Consider the following 12,405-nt stretch of genomic DNA (forward strand, 5'->3'; position numbering starts at 1 on the left):
GCATTCCTGTTGCAAGAGCATGCATGCTCAGCACTTGAGGAGTGAACACACATCAATCTCTACAGGATCAGATTATCTGGTTCTTTAATTTCCTTGATTTGAAGTATCTCTGTCCCAGTGAACTTGGTCAGTTAGGCACTTCTGCAGCAGCTCCTGATGCTTTTCCTTTGTTCTTCTACTGTTTCTACACTAGCAGGATACTGGCATAGGAATCACTGCACACAGGAAAACTGAAGAACTTAGCATGCTTAGCATGCATCTGTCAGATGGCAATAAAAATGTACTTGCCTTATATTTATCCACTCAGACTACTGTCAGGCAAGCCTGTCACATGGTGCTGTACTTATTTCAAGGTTCAAATGGTAAAGTTGAAAAAATAATATAGCATCTATTTCTCCTGCTGCAAAAACAGAAGTTATTTTATCTCTGCATATTCTGATGGGCTCACTCAGGTGAGCACCAGGCAGCAGCTGAAGCATCTGCTTTTGGATGACTTCTTTAATCAGTGAGTGGAGGGCTGAATGAATTCCCCCTCCTGCTCTACACTGGCTGCCCTGTGTCTTGCCTTCGCTCCCTCTCCTGCACTCTTGTATGTTCCCCCAGAGGCAAGGGTGGGGGTGACTGGAAATGTGAAAAGTCACCTGATAGGATGCTGCCTGACTCCCTTTTCTGCACAGCATAAGCTCTCCTCGCCTGGAGGTAGTGGAAGCAACTCTGGAAAGGCTTTGCTCTGCTTAGCAGTCTGCAGAGTTTGCTGCAAATGCAAAACTGAAATCCATCTTTGTAATGCCTCTTCACCATCCAAGGGGCTTGTATGTCTTCTTGCCTTCTGTTTCTTTACCCAAACCTCTCTTTTCAAAAGGAATCTCTATTCTGCTGCTAGCAATGCATCCTGAGAGGTGGCTTTCTTGGTGCTACCCTGCTTTCTGTGTGTGGGCATTCGTGTTCACATCCTTGATTAAAGGTAGGCTCTCTTTGATACTAGTCTCTAAAATATTTACTAGTCACTGTCTCTGCAATGTAAAAATACAATGTAAAGCTTGTATGAGCTATTTCTAAACTGAAATCTGAAACATTTCAACAGTATTTTAGGAAGCTAAAGCAATACTAGTTTTCACACAAAAACTTTATTTTCATTTGATAACTAATTGAAGAATTATCTCTAGCAAAGAAGGAAAATGAAAAAGGAGTTCTAGTCATTCTATTCAGTGCTTGAATTTTGCAGTTGCTGAAATAATGCAGACAAAAGATGTGCGTGTTTAGTACACACACCTTCAGAAGTGAGAATTATATTTGCTTTTCTTCACTGTTTTTTATGATCTACGGTTAAATATGCTGGAGTGATTTCCATGCACATATATCACTGAGGTTCAGTGGGATTTCTGCTTTTAAATCAATACATCTATTTTGGAAGTCTGTCATCTGATGATGATCAAGACATATATGAATTACAGTGCTTGTCTTAGAAAGGCATAAGGCATTGTCTTAAAGCAGTGCCAATGGGAGAAGATCTGAAGTATAAAATTGAAAAGCCTAAATGCTTGTCTGTTTCTGTTGTTTTATTTTAAAGTCTGTGTCTTTTAAGAAGCCAGTAGGAAAATTGCAAATTAGCACCATTTTAGACTCACTGGCTTTAGTCAGGAGACTTGTAGGAGATTCATGTTCTCACAGCAGGGTAATTCTAGTCACAGTGCAATGGATGATGAGGACTAAATCTGAAAAGGAAATTACAGTTTCCTTTTTGAATGGCACAATACATGATGTAGAGACAGGCAGACTTTGCAGATATTCATGCATCTCTTCTGAACAATGTTGAAAGGCTGAAACAAAATATCAAGTCATAGAACTTTTACTAGAGTTTTATTTCTATACATGTAAGTCACCAATAACCAGTGTTTCAGCTTTTAAGAATCCTCTGAATCTGAGCATGCTTTTTATCACCTTAGAGAATGAAATGCTTTTTTTTCGAAACAGGAAGGATGACCTGAGCATGGAAACAGGTCTGTATGCTGAGACTAGGCATATCCCCGTAGGGCAGCTGTGCAACCACAGGCCCTTATGTTCACCAAAGGAAATGTAAATTGCAAATTTATGTCCTGTTCTGTGTCAGAGACCAAGCTGCCTGACACAAACCCCTTCTATGTTTAAATTTTAGCAGTCATAAAGCCTTATAATGATTGTTTTCCTGCCGTGTTCTGGTGCAGTATGGGGCTAATGCAAAAGTTTATGACTGTGTATTTGACAAAATAGTTTTTTCCTCAGTTGTATCAGTAATATTTTTGGCATCATCATACAGCTTTGGTAATACAGCTGTGCTAAATCTTTACCTTATAAAGTGTATTGAATTTATGTGCTGAATTATAGTAGTGCATTGAAATAGCAAAGTCTCTCAAGAAAAATATTTTTTCTTAGCTGATGTCACCACATGATTTAATCTTGCCTTTTGAAATCAAACTCTGTAGCCTTTAGCACTGTGAAAATACCTACTTAAGCTTTGGGCTGTACACAAAGGATTAAGGGCATTCTTCTGTACTCTGCAGTGAGGCAGCTCAGTGCCTGTCATGTACTTTATTCCCACTAAGCCATCCAGTCTGTCTGGATTGATCTGCTTGTTCCCAAAGAACAGCTCTGGATAACAAAGGTGCATACTAGGCTGTAAGAAATTTTAGTATTTCCACTTTTTTTTTTTTCTTATAGAACTCAATAAATGAGTTTCCTTCAGAGCAGAAATTGCTATCTAAAAAGCTGAAATAGCAAATGTGAGGATAAAATGTGGGTACAGTTTTAGAGACTAGTAGGAATCATTACAATCACCTAATCAGAGTCACCTAATGCCAGAGTCCCTGGCATAGATTTTTATGCAGTAGTTGCAGCTTCAAATTTTAATTTCTGAGTAAACTCTCAGTTTTACCATAAAAATTCCCTAAGATGAGATTCACCATATTTATACTTTTTCTGCTTCATGCCACCTTATTCTACTTAGGCCTGGTACTATGGTGGGCTAAATGGAGGCCCATAGGCTAGATCCAGCATAGTGACTCTGTGATTCTGTGATTTTGATCTAGCTGCTCTTTGTCTTTGCCAACACAGATACCACAGCCTGCGAATCAGAGGAACGATTGTTTCACAAACTTTTCTCCCAGTACAACCAGTTCATCAGGCCAGTGGAAAATGTGTCTGATCCTGTCACAGTGTATTTTGAAGTCGCCATTACCCAGCTTACAAATGTGGTAAGATTTCTTACAGAATCCTTGCAGAGATTTGGGGATGGTTGCAAACACAGGCAAACGCCTAAAGCAGCAGGTGTGATTGCGGTGGCTGCAGCAAAGTCCCGTAGCTGACACTGCCATGTGTGCACACGTGTACCTGCTGGGACTGCTCCAGTTCTTTCTGTCAGTCAAGTCACTCCAGTTGCTCCAATGAGCAGTTTGAACTGTGGAGCCATTTGCTTACTGTGTAGCATCCAGTCCTTCCATGCTAGGCAGCCCCTGGAGCAGCAGTATCAAATGTTCAGGTCTGCTCTCCACAGGGTTAGTCCACTCCAGACATACCTACTTGTGTCCACATTGTGTAGCACATGGCCTAGTTCTCTTGTGGGGCCACTGTCATTTCCCAGTGGCCCTGGGAGAGAAAATCTTTTGCGTGCATGTGTGTGTTTTCTTTTTCAACCTGTTTCAAAATAGCATTAGAGCCCTGCAGCCTGCAGAGAGGTGTTTCAAAACATGGAGTTGGGGAGGAATGTTGTCTGCTCTGGGGGTGCAGTGAACACAAGCGTGAATGTGCCTGAAGTGGCCCAGCTGCTGGGCAGAGGGACTGTGGAAGAAGTAACACCTGACCTCAACCCTTGCTGAAGTCTGCTCTGTGAAGCAAATTATCCACAGAACAGAGGCTGAATACTGATTCTGAGATACCTAGTTGAGTCTGTAATTCAGTGACAGGCAAACAGTGAGGAGCAACATTCAACATCACCCAGGAAAGCTATGCTATCTAAGAGTATAAATTAAGGCACTGTTAAGTCCTCATGGTAAAGGCATTTGTCACCTCAAGTTCTTTTGTTGAAGTATTGTGTTTCCACCACGGAAAACCTGGCAGGTTTCAGCAATTCTGTCTCAAGTTGCAGCCCTGGCTTCCAGTGCTGCGTTTGAAGAAAAAAAAAGGAATATCATAAGTAAATCAGTTTGACTTACTCAAGAAAGATGCATGATTTTTACAGAAGCTTGGGTAGTTTAGCCCATAGACAGGAAGCCTATAAGCCTTTCACAATTATCTTTGTGCTTAATGTTCAGTACACAATGCTGAAAACTCATCTACAACATTTTCTGCCTTTGGCTTTTAAATATCTTGGGTTTTTTCAATCCATAAGCTTAAAAAGTAAGAACTACCCAAAGCAATATTATTGGAGATGTTTTCATTTTGAATGTCAGCCTGCATTCATAAATGTATGTCGTGAGTCTTTACAAATGTTTTTAGACTGAAGGCTTATTAGAACAGGGTCCAATCTTATTTTTCAGTCTCTTGCAGCATCTTCCTGGTGTGTTCCTGATTGACAATAGCAATAATTCACTGTAAAAAGAACGTCATGGTAAAACAGTGACATAATCCAGTGCTGGTTTAGTGCATCTGCTCTAGAGGTTTGCATGGAAATGCAAGGACACTGTGGTACAGATGCCATTTTCCTTGAGTCTTGACCAGTACTGTGCTGCATAAACAGCTTTTTAAACACTGAATCCAACAACGCACATAGCCACCAACAGAACCTTATTCCTCTGGTACTGGTTAGAGCAGCTCTAAGTTTTGTGTCCTCCAGCTACTCAGGCTTCTGGCACGATGCACAATATGCAGCTCTTTGATGTCTGATATTTGTGGGGCATATTTCTCAGTAGAACTTTAAACATTTTTCAATAGAGCTGCACAGGACTATGCATGATATGTAAACCCCCTGGTATCCGTTAATGTGGAATTCCAGTTTCCATATTTATCAGAACATGTTTGTGGCCACTTCAGGATATTGTGACTGGTTTATGGAGTGGAGATGTGCATGCCTGTGTTTCTTTCCAGGATGAAGTCAATCAGATTATGGAAACAAATCTGTGGCTAAGACATGTAAGTGACCATATTGTGTTTCTCATGCCTTTTGCATTGATATGATGAAAAGTGTGTTACCTGGTGAGCTACATCCATAGAACAGGTGCTTGTTTGTAAACAAGGATATTAATGGTCAGCATAAGGAGAAAGACACATTTGAAAATGTAATTTCTTTATTCTTATTTCCAGTAAGTTACAGCTCCAATCTTTCCTTTGTGGTATATTCTCCTTCAGCTTAGAGATCATTGTTTAGCTGATAAATTTAGCTGGAAGTACCCATTAAAGAGTGATTAAATGGGTCCTTAGTCATCTCCATATTGAAGTTTCCAACCAAAGCATTTTTTAGCAGAAGGAACATGCCTTCATTTTTCCCAATAGTTTTAGCATTTATACATACAAAGACTCTTAGAGAACGTAAACTGCTGAGAAAAAAAAGCATTTTTCCCTCAGGCACTGAGTGTGGTCCACACAATCCTTTCTGTAAAAGCTACTGTTATTATGATCAGGATCTTCAGGGTCAGCTGTGAAAGCATGGAGCATAGCCCCATGATAGGGCACTAGACAGCAGTGCAACAGAGCTGCTGGGCATCCCTCACTGCCGTTCTTGGTAATTCACTATCCCTGTGGAACCAATAATGTTCCCTGCAGCAACTTCCCTTTAGTGTGCATTCTCCTGGGATGCTGGGCTCCTTCAGCCCTCAGGGTGCACTCTCATGGCAGCAGCAGCAAGGCCTGTATTTCCTCTCAGCAGTGAGGAAGATAACCTTGCACAGGTAAAGGTCTGTACTGATGTATCAAGACAGAGGAGGGATCTTGGCATGTCAGCAATGTGTAACAGTCTTTCCGACTGTTGCCCCCTTCTAAAGGTTCTACACTTCCAGTTATCATAGTCTGTCGTTTTACAGGAACTTCTAAGGAGCAGATATTTGTTCATAATACCATTTTTAAAAAATCCTTATCCACTGTTATTTCAGATTTGGAATGACTACAAATTGAGATGGGATCCCAGAGAATATGATGGCATTGAATTTGTTCGGGTACCAGCAGATAAAATTTGGAAACCGGATATTGTCTTGTATAATAAGTATGAACATTTTCTATTTTTCTGTTTATCTCAAAAGTATCCTCTTGTGTTGTCCATGAAATACATTTTGCTTTCATGGCAATTTTGGTTTTTTTGCCTCATTTGTCTTTCTAGTGCTGTGGGAGATTTTCAAGTTGAAGGCAAGACCAAAGCCCTGCTTCGCTATGATGGAATGATCACCTGGACCCCACCAGCTATTTTTAAAAGCTCCTGTCCTATGGATATTACCTTTTTCCCATTTGATCATCAGAACTGTTCACTGAAATTTGGCTCATGGACCTATGATAAAGCTAAAATTGATCTTCTGATCATTGGATCCAAAGTAGATATGAATGACTTTTGGGAAAACAGTGAATGGGAAATAGTTGATGCTTCTGGTTACAAACATGACATCAAATATAACTGCTGTGAAGAGATCTACACAGACATAACATATTCCTTTTATATTCGAAGGTTGCCAATGTTTTACACCATAAATCTGATCATTCCCTGTCTCTTCATCTCATTCCTGACTGTGTTAGTTTTTTACTTGCCATCTGACTGTGGTGAGAAAGTGACTCTTTGCATCTCTGTGCTACTTTCTTTGACTGTATTTTTACTGGTGATCACAGAAACAATTCCATCAACCTCTTTAGTAATTCCCCTTGTAGGTGAGTACTTACTCTTCACTATGATATTTGTCACTCTCTCAATTGTCATCACAGTGTTTGTCCTGAATATACATTACAGGACTCCAACCACACACACAATGCCCAAGTGGGTAAAAACCATCTTTCTTAGACTGCTCCCCAAAGTCCTATTGATGCAGAGACCACTAGAACAACAGAAAAAAAATGAGTCTAGAAAAAGCGAGAAAGGACCAGCCAATGCTTCAGGCAAGTCAAAGCCCAGCAAACACAAAGATTCCAGATTACTCAAGGAGCAGCGGTGCAGTCACTGTGATAAAGCAACTGAACTCACTGCCAGCAAACGAAGACGACTGAGCCATCAGCCACTGAAATGGATGGCAGAGCATGTGGAGTACTCCCCAGAAGTGAAGGAGGTCATTAGCAGCGTTCAGTTCATCGCCGAGAACATGAGGTCTCAAAATGAAACCAAAGAGGTAAGGGAGGTAACATCCAGCTGGGCATGGGGTTGCACGTCCAGCACTCCACAAGTGAAAATATGATCTAGGAGAGCAGCCCAGAGGAACTGGAGTTACTTGGTATTGAAATGAAAATTTTAAGACCATTGTGAATGGGTCAAAAGTTTCCTACAGAAAGGCAGGAGATAAATCATCCTGTGGGGGTGGAACTGGAAAAGTGTTCTCATCTGTTCTTCATCATTCCCCAGTGGATAATATAAGCAGCAAAACAGTATCAGGTTAGATATGAGGAAAAGAGGAGGCTCATCAGCCTGTTGCAGCCATGGGGAAGGAACTTTGATCAGCAGTAGATCAGACAGACTTGATCTACCATGGGGCAGGGCATAGACTACATGGGACTTTTGAAGTCTCTTCTAGTCCAGCTTCTGTATGTCCTCAGAAGCAACCGTCCTCCACTGCCCACCAACTTGCTCAGCCCTGGTAAGCATCTCCATACTAAGCATGGTATTTGCCAAGCAGAGTGTTTTCTGTGTTAGTAATGGAGCACACACATTTGGGAACTGCTTTTTAAGGAACAGGGCTTGTCTAGCAGCAGAGGAGTTGCTCTGAAGAAGAGCAATCCTTATCCAATGATATATCTGGTAAAGGTATTCCTTTCAGAACACTGTTGTCTGTACTTTGTTTCAGTCTGCTGTGTTCAGATTTTTTTATAGTACTTGACTAAATGTGGCTGCAGCAAGTCAGTATTTTAGGTCATGACCAGCACACATGGAAATAAAAGTTGAGTTTTGGGGGATGACAGATTAATAAAAACAGACAACAGATTAATAAAGAGAGATTTAAAAAAGAGAGAGGGATTTAAAAATGAAACTTGGCATTTAGACTAATGGATTTGCTTTATAAAGCATAGGTTTATAAATAGGATAGATTTATAAATCTTTCATCTAACTGGGAATACTGTCATAAAAAATTATGCATGTTGTAATTTAGGGAATTCTGGGGCCTTGTTCTCAGGTAAAAACATAAACAACTAAAAGCTGCTCCAAAAAAGATTTTCTGACCTCCCCAAACACCCAGGCCTCACAAGGAAAAGGAATTCTCTGGCACTTCAAGATCATTTTTAGAAGTTCGTAGAACCTAATGAAACATCTGTCTTTGATCTGCATTAATTTGGTTTTGAAGTTATTTTGATTCTCTATGGTAGAAAAATCAATTTCAGAATTAAATACTATTGGTTTTGTCTTGAAAAACACAAGTGCTTTGTGAGGGAAATATTGGGAGGTATTCTTTCTATCAGAATATTTTGTTAAAATCAGCACAAATTCATCCATCTTCTGTGCACCTTAAAATTACTCTTTTTTTTCCCCATTTTTTTATGTCCTGCAGAAGAAATCTCATCTGAAAACAAACCCCATAACTTTCAGAATAAAGGGGTATATTTAAGATCTGGTGACTGAATTCATAGGATGAGTGGGTAATATATGCCAGCACAAGGCAAAATACAGGAATCTCTCTTCTTCTGTAAACTCTAGAAAATAAGAGGCTTTGCTTAAAGCAGTCATATAACATGTTACCTTGATTATATAGGTCATTGCAAATCTCCCATCGCCAGTTTTCCTGCTTTGCATTTTGCAAATCTCTCCTGCCACATGAAGTTATACTCTTAGTCTGGTGTGTGCATCAGCAGCTCTGTATCTTACCTTTCAAAACATAATAGGGATGGGAAGCAAGATTTTTCATTTGGGAAAAATCCTCTCTGGGGAAAGAAGGGAGTTTGTTCTCAGGAAAGCACTGATGAAATTGTTCTGGAGACAGCTTCTGCTTCAGCCAGACATACAAAGCTGTATGGATAATATAATGCATTAGTCCTTTATAAATCAAAGTCCTTTAAAAATTGTGGCAACATTTACAGCAGCTGGAGTCCTTGCTGCATTTTCCTTCACAGGATATGCAGCAGCAGCTTCTTGGAAGACCACATCCAGAAACTGAGAACAGTAGTAGGACATCTGTCAGCAGAGAGCTCTAACCTGATGACTAGTTTTATATGAGTGAGTGTTGCTCTGATGCAGTGGTCCTTGTATTGTAGGTACAGTTTAAAGGACAACAACTTCACTGAAGGTATTTTTAACATGTATCTCTCAGACATACAAACCCCGCTCTAGCCTACGTGACACTGTAGTTTGTTCATTCAGGGCCCTTGCTTTGCTATAGTCTGTGTGTTCAGCTGTCCAGTTTGCTGAAATAAATGGGGCTTGATCAGCAGATCAGGCCAGGATAGCAAATTGTTTCTTACGTGGGCTGTCAGGGTAAATCCTTTGACAGGGTCTAGAGATGTGCAGCCGTGGTGAGTCTGCCTGCTGTTAAACCACCCTGCTCTGCATCCACTACCTGATCAGGTCCTATTTGTTAGGGACAGCCTCACACCTATAGCTTTTCAACAGACTGGAATATTTAGGAAAATTGAGCAGCCTAGGACAGCATTGCATGTTCTCAGTCAAAAGTGATAAATACTATTAGGATATCAGCCCCTTGTGAAGACACTTGTAAACTGCAGCAACTATAAGCACGACAATTAACATTGTTGACTGTATAAATATTCTGCCTCACATTTAAAGGCACAAGGAACATTTCTACTACATAATGTCAACTCACAATTGCATGTTACATTACATGTAGTTTATCCTTTTTTTCTTCTCTTGCAGGTGGAAGATGATTGGAAATATGTAGCCATGGTGATAGATAGAGTATTTCTCTGGGTATTTATAATCCTTTGTGTGTTTGGGACTGTGGGGCTCTTTATCCAGCCATTAATAGCTGATACATAACTTGATCCACTGCTTTTATTCGCTTCTGTTCTTGTTTCATTTTTGGTTCAGAACTGTCCCCTATGTTTCTCCCCTTTTACCTAATGCCTCTGCTCTTCACCTCCTCAGCATCCAGCCACAGAGCAGAGGAGTAGGAGAAGGGAAGGTTCCTCTGGGAAAGCAAACAACCCAAAACGGAATGAGAAGAGGGCCAGAAATGGGAGATGAGTGTGTGGTTTTTCTACAGCAGAATTCCTGTGATTTTTAGAGTGTCTGCCTCTATGTCTTTCCCATGATGAGATCAGCAGTAACAGTCACTGAGGATCACAGGAACAGAGTGAAGTTATTTAGCTTTTCCCTTGGTTTCCATAGAGAGGCTATAGGAGAGTTCATTTCTGAGTGCATAGCCCAAAGAGGAAGCTACCTGGCTTTATTTTTCTCTTCTGAACATAACTCTTCCTCAGCTTTGGGTTAATTTACTTTTCCTCTCTATTTCTCTCCTTGTATATCAGCTAGTCTTTGGTATGACACTTAGATGAGGTACCACTGTACTAATGTTCTTTATTGAGCTCTTTTGTCAGGGCAGCCAGCAGTTGAAATGAAAGTACAATCAAAACAATCCCTTGACCCTGTAACGTTTTCAATACAATCTAAAATTGTGTTGAAATTGAATAATCTTCTGAAATACATGTGCACAGATGAGGGTCCCAGATCAACAAAGCACATGTTTACATTTATATTTGAAGTCAGATAGGTCTTGAGCACTTAATCATAGTTGAAGATAAACCTGCTTAATACTTTGCACTGCATGTAGCGTTGCTGACATCATCTGAAGTATCTGGAAGCCACCAAAAAGAAATATCCTGGATGCAGTATGTAAAACCAGAAAGCACCTGAACTATCTGTGGTTACCATGAAAGGTATTCCTGTGTTTTTTAAACCTGAGACCAACTTGGATTTCACAGCTCTCCAGCAATTTTCCATTTGCTGGCTCCTCATGGGTCAGTGTTGTGTGTGTGTGCAAACCTGTAGCTGCAGGGACTCTTCCTTTGGGGCTGAAGTTGCTGGTATGTAACCAGGTTCCTAATCCTGGTGCACTTTATCCTGACAGTTTACCCTATGGTCCTTTGTTTAGATTCCTGATGGTTTTGTGCTGAAGGATCCTTCTCTAAAAGGCACCATTCCACTTAAAGCCAATGGCTTCAAGAATAAACAGCCCTTCTCTCTTTTAGGAGGCTCTAGATTTAACTGTACAGTGTCAGTGCACTGTTTTCAGTGTTTGCTGTGTCTCAGTCTCTGCTTTAAACAGCACCAGCCCTTGGAAAGTATGACTCCGTGTTTCTGAAGTTCTTGTCTGGCCTTTTAGTCCATTTTCATGCTTCATAATAAAGAGAATAGAATTAAATATGTGTATATGTCAGAGATAAAGGCAGATTGACAATAATATAGCTATCTTAATCCAGTAGTTGAAATGTGTAAAGTCATGATTTTCTAGAAGAAAATGGTATTTTTTGTAATCCCACTGAGTGTTGCTTAATTATGTAGCGACAGACAGACGTATGAACAAGCATGGTATATTTTGTCAGCCAGTCAATTAAACATGACTCCTGGGATATCCTTTCATGAAGATTTTGTGTGGTTTTTTTTTTCAATTCCCTACTGTACAATATGTTTAGAGATGCTACAATTTTGTCTCCTGACTGTTTAATCAGAAAGGAAGGCGGATTTGAAAGGAAGGGAATTTGAAGAGCAGAGCTTCATTCAGAGCCCAGAAGCTTCATTTCTACAGGAAAGACATCTGACTGCCAGCATTCACTGTTGCAGTCTGTGACCATACAAACAAAATACTGTAGCTCAAGGTGTAATGCATTGGTGTCTTAGGCATGACAGCTACTACGCCACAGCCAGTAAGCTGACTTCACAAAAATCCTTGTTTTTTTGTTAAAGCATTCACAATTCTACACCTCCTCATCTCCAGCTGTGAGGCCTCTGTGCCCCAGCAACAGCTCCCTGTCTTTGTAATTTGCAGTACTAATTACCTCTCTGTCTTGCCTCTGGACCTCAACATGGGGTTTGGACAGCTTAGTTCATCAGCATGGTATCCTAAGAAAGTAAGATTTACAGATCTTTTGTGTTCTGCCTCTTTCTGACTATGCTATTTCCCCTTCACTCCCCAACCCAGTAACTTATGGATCCTTTTTTGCCACTTTCAGCTGTGTTTGACACATTGAAGACTGTAAGCCTTGTGTACTTCTGTCAGCTTTGTGAAAGGGGTTGGCTGATCAGAGAGGAGGGGAACGGGGGACAGGGCAAGCATCTCACCTTGGAGAAAGCTGTGGTAGGGGCCC

General features: G+C 40.5%; 1 protein-coding gene across 1 annotated transcript; it reads left to right on the plus strand.

Moving 5' to 3' along the window:
- Nucleotides 1–705: 705 nt before the first annotated feature.
- On the plus strand, nt 706–10,095 carry CHRNA6 (cholinergic receptor, nicotinic, alpha 6 (neuronal)). The gene is made up of 6 exons (XM_010000470.1): nt 706–964; nt 3,091–3,230; nt 5,059–5,103; nt 6,060–6,169; nt 6,284–7,271; nt 9,956–10,095. Exons 1-6 carry the CDS (start codon nt 787–789, stop codon nt 10,076–10,078), a joined length of 1,584 nt encoding a protein of 527 aa, XP_009998772.1. The 5' UTR covers nt 706–786; the 3' UTR covers nt 10,079–10,095.
- The last annotated feature ends 2,310 nt before the right edge of the window (nt 10,096–12,405 follow it).

This window comes from Chaetura pelagica, unplaced genomic scaffold (genome assembly GCF_000747805.2).
Source record: "Chaetura pelagica isolate M959 unplaced genomic scaffold, ChaPel_1.0 scaffold16, whole genome shotgun sequence".
Lineage (NCBI taxonomy): Eukaryota > Metazoa > Chordata > Aves > Apodiformes > Apodidae > Chaetura > Chaetura pelagica.

What these genes read in the sequence shown, in the direction of transcription:
- CHRNA6 (XM_010000470.1), top strand. Translation starts at nt 787, where the DNA reads ATGCCTCTTCACCATCCAAGGGGCTTGTATGTCTTCTTGCCTTCTGTT. An exon ending in GTTCACATCCTTGATTAAAG is followed by an intron (nt 965 to 3,090) that starts GTAGGCTCTCTT and finishes TTGCCAACACAG; the next exon opens with ATACCACAGCCTGCGAATCA. An exon ending in CAAATCTGTGGCTAAGACAT is followed by an intron (nt 5,104 to 6,059) that starts GTAAGTGACCAT and finishes CTGTTATTTCAG; the next exon opens with ATTTGGAATGACTACAAATT.